The following is a 10815-nucleotide window of genomic DNA, read 5'->3' on the forward strand; positions in this document are numbered from 1 at the left end:
GGAGGAGAGCGATCAGCGTCTCAGGTATTTCGAGCACAGCAGTAAAAACTCTGTGACCTCTTTGGAAGCACAGGAGGAAGCTGGCACGCGTCCACGGCTTCGCTTCAGGGAATGAGTGGCAGGAACAAACAGTGACGTGCATGTAGAGCAGCACCTGAGCCCGTCCAGGTGAGTCACCACGGCCTTTGTGTAGCAAGCGGCGGCGGCTCGCACGCGAGTCGGGTTGTTCCTACGAAGGAATTTAACGCACAGCTGTAAGTACAGACCGCACTTTGAGGCCGTCTGTGTAGAAGCTCTGCCTCTGTGCGTTTTTCAGATGATGAAGGCACAGAGCTATCCAAACCTCCCTGCTGTGTGAACATCCTAAGAGTCAAGCGTGTGCGATGAGCCACACATCGCTGTGGGGGCGTCTGCTCCACTCTTCTTTGTTTGAACTCCACACTGAGGGTTTTCCAGCATAAACAGCTGTTTAAGGTCACGCTGAAGCACCTCAGTCTGAGTCCAGACTTTGTTGTTTGAGGTGTCCAGAGGCGGGCTCGCTGCCCACGCCGTCGGCCTGCAGCTGTGATGGTCTCTGTATGAAACACTGTTAGGCTGACGTAACGGGACTCAAACCTTCCAGAAAGTTCAGTCTCGTCAGGCCGCCCAACATTTCCCAGAAGTCTCGGAGATGATCCAGATGTTTTTGGCAGGTGTGTGATTTGTGATGTTTTTGGTCAGCACTGGTTTTCTCCTTGGACTCGCCCACGGAGGCCATTTTTGCCCAGTCTCTTTCTTATTGCTGACCTCGGTCGTCTTCTCGATGTCTCGTTAAGCTGTCAGGCTGCGGTAACAAGCATCAGACGTCTCCTTTAGATTGTGGCGAGATGTTTCGCTTTAGGCTCGGTGTAGCGTCCTGGATATTTGCGTCCTGGAAAGGAGGTGATGTCACGGTTTCAGATGGCTCGTTCGCCTCCTCGCTCCTCTCTCTGTCGGCGAGGTTCAGTTGGTTTAGTTCTTCACACAAACGACCCTACATCAGCGTCATGGAGAAGAGGCGGTCAGCTGACTGTTATTCAGCTAAACCTGCAGACAAAAACGTTTCATTGAGGTCCTGTGAATCCAGCGAGGATCGCCGCTCTGACGTCTTTCTCTCAGCGAGGCTGATTCCTCATCAGCATCCTGCTAAGCAGCTGGCTGTGGTGACCGTGATGCTGTCAGGAGGCTGCTGCTGGCTTCACGCCCCAAACCAAAATGGAGACAGAGCGATAACTGACCTGACACACAAAGCTCGCGTGGTGTATCTGATCACAGAGAAAGGTTGTCACATGGTCATCTCTGATTGGCTGTCTGTGTCTCCTCAGCTCCCGAAGGCCTGGCGCTCACCTCGGCTCATCTCATCTACATGGGCAGTCAGGTGGCAGAGGGCATGGCGTACCTGGAGGACAGAAGCATCGTGCACAGAGACCTGGCTGCCAGGAACATCCTGGTGGGAGACGACCTCGTCTGTAAGGTGGCCGACTTTGGACTGGCTCGCATCATCAGGGTAACATTTCCTGTTCATCACGCCGTTTTATTGTACAAGAACAGAAGGAGCTTTTATTTTGAAGGACAAAATATGTGAAATATGTAAATGGTTCAGGCATGTTACTCTGCTTAAAGCTTTAAAACGTCACTGCTGAACCTGAAGCTTCACACACATCAAATGAAGCAGTGATAGCTGTAATAACAGTGTTATTATTGTTGTTACTGTCATATATATCCTTGTTCCCTGCAGATGTTTCAGGGTGTATTAGAGATGAAACTCTGGACAGACATCAGATCAGAGGCCTTTCAATGAACCTCGAGTCCCCTCACACCTTACTTCCTCGGTGGGAGGGAGTAAGGTGTGAGACGATGAGGTGGACAGCAGGTCCTGGAGTGTAACTGAAATCTTTGTGGTCCCCGTGTGTGCAGGACAGCGTGTACACAGCCAGCAGGAACACAAAGATCCCCGTTCGATGGACGGCACCCGAGGCGGCGCTTCACCAGCGCTTCTCCGTCAAGTCGGACGTGTGGTCGTTCGGGGTGCTGCTGTATGAGATGATGTCACGGGGCAAAATGCCCTATGAAGGTACCGCAGCGAGACTCAGTGTGTCTAACCTGTTTAACAGAGAGCAGCTATTCAGAGCGCACCGCCTCACAAAAGCCTCACAGCAGCAACAACGGGCGTCGTACCGGCACACCTTCGTCACGCGCCAGACTGAGCGTAGCAAAGCAAAAGTGTGTGTGTGTGTGTGTGTGTGTGTGTGTGTGTGTGTGTGTAAAAGTGACACACACACACACAGCTGGATAGTGCAGTGGTAACACTACACGCCTAATTTCAGCTGTAAAGTCCGGTTTTCTTCCTCGGTGGTTGGTTCTCCCTGTCCCTGCGTGGCTGCTCTGATTGGCTGTCGTGTGAGCTGTGAGCGCTCAGTAAGCTTAGGAAAGAGTCAGTTATGTGAATCACCACACTCAGGTCCTTTCTGTCATTCAGAGTTTGAGTTTGGACTGAGCTCTTTTCTCCTGTGCTCGTGTTTACCTGTCTGTCCTCTCCTCCAGGTAAAAGCAACAAGGAAGTGATGGATCTGCTAACGTCGGGCTTCCGGCTGCCCTCTCCAAGCCGCTGTCCTTCGAACATTTACCGCATCATGACGGACTGCTGGGCCATCGAGCCCTCCAAGAGACCCTCCTTCCACGCCCTGCACAGCCAGCTGGATTCCATATATGCCAAGATATATTTTAAGACCGTAGAGGTGTAGGCCGCACAGGTATCCTCCTCCTGTACTGGGACGGAGGGGGTGAGGAAGACTTCTGCCAATTCCATCGGGACTCCTCAGACGAATCGTGATCGACACTTGGGTTTACAGAGAGAGTGAACGGCGTGGGGGAGGCGTGGGGGAGGCGTGGAGGTCCGCTCGTACCTGGAACGACACGGACCCTCGGCCGATTCGCAGAAGCGGCTCTTTTTAGTTTTCTACCATCGGTTTTCTAAATGAGAGTTTATTACTTCAGTGTGGCGTCGGTCTGTGCGTGCGCACTCTGGACTCACAGGTCACGACCTGAATGAATGACGTGTGTTTTGAATGCAAAGCCTTCTGGGTAAAAATATTTTGTGCAATAAGAACGCCTGCTGGGGTCTTTTAGCCACGCTAGCGGCTCGGCTCAGAGTCCGACTGCTGCCGTCACAGAGCAGCGCTCCGGTGGACTCCCACAGTCCTGATTGGTCAGAGCGGCTTCGACAGCCAACGTTAACCAGACGTCTATTTGTAACACGGGCATCGAAACATGTTTGAGACACGAAAAAGACCCAAATCTATGCAGAGAAGCAGCGACAGCCTTGCTCCTAAAAGTGTCCGCTCAGCATTGGGGTCATTAACGTGTCACATGTGATCACAGACACGCCTACTCAGCACCAAAACATCTGCCTGCTCGCTACGAAAGACCACAAAGCCAGCAGTCAGTGTGATTACAGTAGTGTGATTACAGTAGTGTGATTACAGCAATGTGATTACAGCAATGTGATTACAGCAATGCCCCAAACCTCTGAGAAAACCTGATTCACGCCACCACTTCCTCCCTGCACATGTGCAGTGAATCAGAGATGTGTTCAGGCGTCCGTGTCTTTAATGTTAAAAACTGCATACACAGTCACACCTGCAGTCACACCTGCACACCTGTCCTCTCAGGCTGGGCCCATGCACCGCTGCCTGCTCTCTGGCTGAACTCTGTTAATCTGATGAACCCACAGGCGTGAAGTATTCTGTCTTCCCTCTCTGAAGGTTTGGACACGCGTTACACATCGAGCCTCGATGCAGCGCCGCGCGTTCATGCTCTTCTAACAGCTAGTTACAGCTCCAGTGCCTATGTTTACAACACACACACACACACACACTCACACTGCAGGAGGTGGACTTAGAGACGACACCAACACACACTGACAGTGACTCAGCCACACTCAGAGAACTCTTCAGGGTGGGTGGGGGTGGGCTGTGTGGGGTTCTGCACCACTAAATTGTACAACATTATGTTGCAACCTGCAATGCAATTTAAGAACAATGCAACTTTGGTCTTTTATGCATGAGCAACAAAGCCAAGTTGAGGAAACTTGAGCCATAAACACCAAATCACACGTCCGACTTCGACCTGTGACAGCGCTGCAAATAAAGTTTTTTTTTAAACACTGTGGAAACGAGTGTGTGTGCCGTCACTCATTCACATGTCACGGGGCATAACGCCGTACTGATGTGCAGCACTTCCTGAAGTGTGTGTAACCTGTTCAACAGCCTTCCCAAGCGACCGGCCTCACAAAAGACTGTGACGAGGCGGCAGTGGGCGGGGCTCCAAACTGAGCACAGCAGAAATATCCCAAATCTAACAAACAACTTAAAAATCTTTTTCTTTGAATTAATCTTCTAACAACAATAAATAAAAACTGTCATGGACACGATTGTACAGAGAGTGTCGATAAAGTTTCATTATTGATGGAATTTTGCTTTAAAGCTGAAACGTGTGCAGAAGCAGCTGAAGCAGCGTTAACACAGGAGCACGTGTGAGAGACTGCACAACAACAATCATAGTTTTAGTCTGGACACACAGACGGTGGACAGCAGCCCTGACCTCTGCTGTGTGTGAGAGACAATTCAGCAGATATCGTAATGATAAAAACAGAGCCTGACTGTAAACAGCAGTTCTTGTCTTGGCCTGTAGGGGGCGCAGCACTCTCCCTGCTCTGATGTCTCATCCTGCTGACAGGGACTAGAAAGAGAGAGCAGATTTCTCCTGTATTGGCTTCCTGTTAAATCCAGAATTCAAAATCCTGCTCCTCACATACAAGGTCTTAAATAATCCAATCCAACTGTATTTATAAAGCACCGTAAACAACACGCTGACCAAAGTGCTTTCCAATAATAAAGCAGAGATAGCAGTTGAAAACCAAACATCAAGCAGACAAAGAAATGAATATAAACGACAATAAAATAAATACATGAATGAAAAAGATAAAAATAAATCAGTATATATATAAACTATTAAAACATGAGTAAAATAGACGATAAGATATACAATGAATAAAATTAACAAAATAAAAAGATTAAGAGGGACCAACAGCTGACTACAAGCTGACTCTGGTGCTACTCCTGAAAAGCCTTTGAAAAAAAATGTGTTTCTAAAAGTGATTTAAACACCTCAAGTGTTGGGCCAGCCTAATATAGAGGGGCAGCTTATTCCATCATTTGGGGGCCACAACAGCGAAAGCTCGGTCCCCCCGGTGTTTCAGTCTCGACATGGGGACAGCAGGGAGTGACTGGTCAGTTGATCTGAGAGACCTTCGTGGAGTGTATCGGTGTGGAAGGTCTGACAGGTAAGAAGGAGCCATTTAAAGCTTTCAAAGCAAACAAAGTTTTAAAATGAATTCTAAGATGGAGCCAGTGTAAGGAGGCAGGAGCAGGGCTAATGTGCTCGCGTTTGTGTGTCCCTGTCAGCAGGCGAGCAGCAGCACTCTGGACCATTTGCACGCGTGATAGTGAAGCCTGATCAATACCAATATAAAGTCCATTACAATAATCAAGGCGAGTGGTCACAGATGTGTGTAAAAGTCTCTCCAAGTCACAAAAAGAAATAAAAGGTTTGACTTTAGAGAGCTGCCTCAGCTGAAAAAAGCTCTTTCTCACCACTGTATTTACCTGTTTGTCCATTTTAAGATCTGGGTCCATTTTTACTGCAAAGTTGGTGACAACTGGTTTGACACATGTGTGAGAGGACCCAAGTCAGATGGTGGGACACCAGGGCCGCTCGGCCCAAAGATAACGACCTCAGTCTTTTTTCATTAAAATGCTCTGATGTCCTTGAGACAGTCTAAAATAGGCCTGAGGGGGTTGGGCTCATTGTGTTTCAGGGGTAGATGCATCTGACAGTCATCTGCATTAAAATGAAATGAGACTTTATGCTTTTTAATAATATGGCCAAGGGGAAGTAAATAAATGCTAAAAAGAAGGGGCCCAAGGATGGATCCTTGAGGTACACCACATGGGAGGAGGGCAGACGATGAATAAAATTTAGTTTCTTTCTTTTCTGCACTCTCTTCAAGCAGCCCGAGTGATGTCGTTCAGCCACGGCTCAGACTTCGATTTAGGCCGCCTGACCTTCAGAGGAGCAACAGCGTCCAGAATGTTTTCACAAGTAGAGAAAAACTTTGCAGTCAGCTCCTCGGTGTGAGCACAGGCTGAAAGCTCTGAATCAACATTAAAGGTGGTAGAAAACTGAGCAGCATTTGATGGTTTAAACATGCGAGAAGCAGTTGGAGGACCACAGGTAGTGATATTACAGGGAAGTTTCAAACAATACAGGCATATGATCAGAAAAGACGGCATCATAAATTTGAAGGTTATAAACAGGTAAACCATGAGACAAAACCAGAGTGTGTCCATGTTTATGTGTGGGACCAGTCACAGACTGCAAAACATTAAAAGCATCAAGTAGATTTAAAAAGTCCTTTGCCAGTGGTTTAGTAGGACAACACACATGAATACTCATATCACCCATAAACTTTGTCATACTTTGGCATTATTTCAGCCAAGAACTCAGAGAAGCCATTAACAAAGTTCCTGTTATATTTAGGTGGACGGTAGATCACCACACAAAGAACAGGATGACTGCTACCAAGCTCAAACATATTCAGTTCAAAACTGGAGAAAGGGACAGGTGAAAAGTATTTTTGTAGACTGTCACTCCTCCACTTCGGCCCGTATTTAAAAGTAGAATGGGAGGCAGAGCCTTCAGTTTTCAGGCCCCTCTTCTGTGGAACCAGCTTCCAGTTTGGATCCAGGAGACAGACGCTGTCATGATCGGAGGCAATAAGACGCAGTGTTCTCAAGCACGAACCACGGTGCGGATTTGACGTCCTGTCATAAGTTGAGCTGGGCTTGCACCGGTTGCTGCAATTGGTGTAGAGCGGTAACTCATTAAGGCTCAGCAGGGGTCAGGCTGTTTGAGGATGTACTTGACCGTTTGGACAGCTCTTTCAGCAGCTCCATTTGACTGGGGGTAATGAGGGCTCGACGTAGTGTGGGTGAAGCCATAACTCAGTTTGAAGTCTTGGAACTCTGATGATGTGAATTGCGTCCAATTATCACTGACCAGTTCTAACAGGATGCCCCATCTAACGATCATGTGTTTAAGCTTGTTAATGACCTGTCTGCTGGGTGTTGTAGTGAGGGAACAATCTCAATGTCTCTTGAAAAATAGTCAACAACGACAAGAAAGTTCTTACCCTCAAGCTCGCACAGATCAGCTGGAATCTTTTGCCAGGGGCCATTGGGCAGAGTAGTAGTCATGAGGGGCTCCCATCGCTGTGTAGGCTTGTGCTCTCTGCATAAGGTGCATGACCTCACCTTGTGTGTTATTTGAAGTCCAATGTTGGGCCACCAGACTGTTGATCTTGTTGCGCTTTGGAGCAGGCACCATTGGTGCACACCAGTCTGTTGGCTCGGTGACTTCCTCAATGATGCCAAGTTTGAGCATGCGCTTTATTTCCTTTTCCACTTTTGGGAGGAGAGGAAAAGGCACCCGGCGTGGGGTGGTTACACTGTACGGCACTGCATCTTCGGTCAGCTCGATTTTTATAGGTTCACAGTTCAGCAGGCCAATTTCTCCGAACACATCCTCTGTTAAGTCACTACTGATTTTGTTAACTCTAGCGACTAGTCCCCTGCGCTTTGCCACTGTCTTCCCCAGTAGGTTACTTGCATATTGCCCTTTTATAACTGTAATCCAGTACTGGTACTTTTGGCCTTTGTACTCTGTAGTAGCAAGGAATTTACCCATGCACTTGACTTTTCCACCAGGGCTGTACACAGTTGGCTTACACTGGATAAGTTTGGGTCTCAGCTGTAGCTTATTAAAGGTCATTTCTGTCATAACAGTGGTGTCTGCGCCTGTATCAATTTTGAAATCAACTGGACTGCCATTTACCAAGTAGCTCAATGTCCCAGTCGGCATCTGAGCCTGACTCCTCAATGACTGTTGTTTTTGGCTCAGTTACTGCTCCCAGGAAAAGCTCCCCTATGAAGAATGAATCCTCATCTGAGTCCTCTACAGCCTCAGCCCTGACCTCTTTCAGCATTTTGGTTTTGCATACAACTTCAAAGTGTCCCAACTTATTGCACTTTCTGCATCTTTTATTGCGGGCTGGGCAGTTTTCTCTTTTGTCATGCACCCTGTTGCATCTTTGGCATTTTGGTTTACTCTCACCATGCTGTTGCTCACGTACCTGATGAGGTTGGTAGTAACTCCTTCTCATGCTGTTATAATGCCTCTGTTTCACCTCATTCACCGTGCTTTCCACTCGCTCTGCACTTTGCTGTTTGACTTGTTCACTCTGGCGTGCTAGTTGAATGGCTCTATCCAGAGTTAAGTCCGCCTCGAGCTGGAGTTTTTGTGAAACATCTTTGTCATTTAATCCAATGACGATACGATCCCGGATCTGCTCGTCTTTACTGCCGCCGAACTCGCAGTGCTGCGGGAGCTCGTACAGGCTCCGCACGAAAGCCTCGACCGTCTCCCCGGCCCTCTGGCTCCGTTTGTGAAAACAGGCACGGTCGTGGATAACGCTTCTCTTTGGGACAAAGTGCTCATCGAACTTTTGTATAACCAGATCATACTCAAACTGCGGACTTGGCCTGGCCTCTATAGCAGCAGGAAACACAAATGAGCCATATATTGTTTCAGCATCTCTCCCCATGGAGTAAAGAAGCGAGTTCACCTGCACTTTGCCGCTCTAGAAGTCCAAATTTAGCCATTTGTTCATGTAACTCGGCGTGAAGTCTTCAATTCTGACATCATGTCATGATCGGAGGCAATAAGACGCAGGGTTCTCAAGCACGAACCGCTTTTATTGAACTGTAGCAGCAGTGTACGTGGCAGAGATGTGCAGATCGATCCTGAAATATCGATTCCTCCGATATCAGTCATTTATGTTCTAGAATCGATTCTCACTTTAAAATATCGATATTTTAGTAATTTAGGGTAAATTTGTAGTTTATCATTAACACAGTGGAAAGAAACTATAACATTCGGATCGTCTACACTGGAAGGAACTACTTCCTCTTCCGCCTTTCATAGTCATGTGTGAAATACGGCTGCATAACTGTGTGGCAGCCCCTGGCGTGCGCACTCACAACAATGGCTGAGCGTAAATGGAGTCATGTGTGGACGTGTTTTACCTCCACAAACAGCCAAGACGCGGTTTGCGATGTGGCAAGACAGTGAGGTTTTGTGGCAGCTCCACTGACCTCATCAAACACCTCAGAATAACTCATATCACAGAATATGACGAGCTTATGTTGAGGCGAACTGAAGAGGAGGAGAGGGACAGGTGCTGCTAGGGCGAGACAGACGCAGAGTCCTTTAGTGCTGAACATGCTCAAATGGCGCACAACTTCAGTTTTTTATTTCTATATGATAATTCTGCATTATTAAGTGATAAGAACAAGTAATCTGACAACTCTCGGGGGTCTCTCCAGTGATCCTCAGGACTTTCTATACAGGCGCTGAGGAGAGCGCCCTCACACAGAACGGCACATCCTGCATTGGGAACAGCTGTGTTAAGGACCAAAAGGCTCTTCAGAGAGTGATCCATGCACAGTGTTGGGAAGGTTACTTTTAAAATGTATTCCATTACAGATTACAGAATACATGCCCCAAAATGTATTCTGTAACGTATTCCGTTATGTTACTCAATGACAGTAACGTATTCTGAATACTTTGATTACTTAATATATTATCATGCTGTTTACAACTACGTGAATGTACTATTGCTGTGATTTATTACTATTACTGAAGGTCCGTGACTCCGAACTGTAGTAAAGGGACCTCTGACTAATACGGCGGGTTCTGTGTCGGCTTGTAGCTGAAAACTAGCTTTACTTTGTTGTGTGGGTCAACTTTGCTAGCGAGAGACAGAGAGAGGCGTTGAAAGGCTGCTGCAACGGAGCTTATTGTTTCAGAGGAAAACAGGAACACGGTGTACAGTCGAGTCTTAACAGCTTACTTACAGCTGGGCTCGTCAGGCTCTCTTCTTGGCTGCAGTGGTTATTATTATATTTACATGCTTCCAGCTCCCGTTTCTACTCGGTGACAGCTCGTACTTTTCCTTTTTCTCCCTCCTCGCTCACAGACACATGACGGGTATGATAGTCCATTCTCCCTGCAGTACGGACTACACTGCCCATCAGGCTGCATGCTTTAGAGCAGGGGTGTCGGACTCCAGGCCTCGAGGGCCGGTGTCCTGCAGGTTTTAGATCTCACCCTGGGTCAACACACCTGAATAAAACGATTAGCTCATTACCAGGCCTCTGCAGAATTTCAGGACATGATGAGGAGGTAATTTAGCCGTTTAAATCAGCTGTGTTGGATCAAGGACACATCTAAAACCTGCAGGGACACCGGCCCTCGAGGCCTGGAGTCCGACACATGTGCTGTAGAGCTATACCTGTAGCATTCTGCCTATTAGCTTAGCACAACAACAACAAGGCGCTCTCTCACCCAGGAAACAGGCAGAGAGAGAGCGTCGCCCTGTAACCATGGCAACCGTAACGCTGCCGCCTGGAACAACAGAACGTAGCTGTCAAACAAACCCAAACAGTCCTGACCCGCCACAATATGAAACAGGGAAGTACCGCAGTGTAATCCATTTATTTCAACAAAGTAACTGTATTCTAAATACCACCTTTTTAAACGGTAACTGTAACGGAATACAGTTACTCATATTTTGTATTTTAAATACGTAACGTTACTCCCCAACACTGTCCGTACAGC

At 47.6% G+C, this 10815-nt stretch overlaps 1 protein-coding gene across 3 annotated transcripts in view; it reads left to right on the forward strand.

Annotated features, from left to right (window-relative positions):
- Positions 1–4455, forward strand: part of zgc:194282 (tyrosine-protein kinase Srms) — a 22361-nt gene extending 17906 nt beyond the window's left edge. For 2 of the 3 annotated variants that reach the window (XM_040022821.1, XM_040022822.1), the window contains 3 exons: positions 1344–1525; positions 1936–2092; positions 2563–4455. In XM_040022821.1, coding sequence (XP_039878755.1) covers positions 1344–1525; positions 1936–2092; positions 2563–2762 — 539 coding nt within the window. In that variant the 3' untranslated portion in view covers positions 2763–4455. The remainder of the gene's footprint in view (positions 1–1343; positions 1526–1935; positions 2093–2562) is intronic. The other variant, XM_040022824.1, reaches the window with a different exon arrangement.
- The last annotated feature ends 6360 nt before the right edge of the window (positions 4456–10815 follow it).

Source organism: Simochromis diagramma, unplaced genomic scaffold (assembly GCF_900408965.1).
Source record: "Simochromis diagramma unplaced genomic scaffold, fSimDia1.1 OVJJ01000308.1, whole genome shotgun sequence".
NCBI lineage: Eukaryota > Metazoa > Chordata > Actinopteri > Cichliformes > Cichlidae > Simochromis > Simochromis diagramma.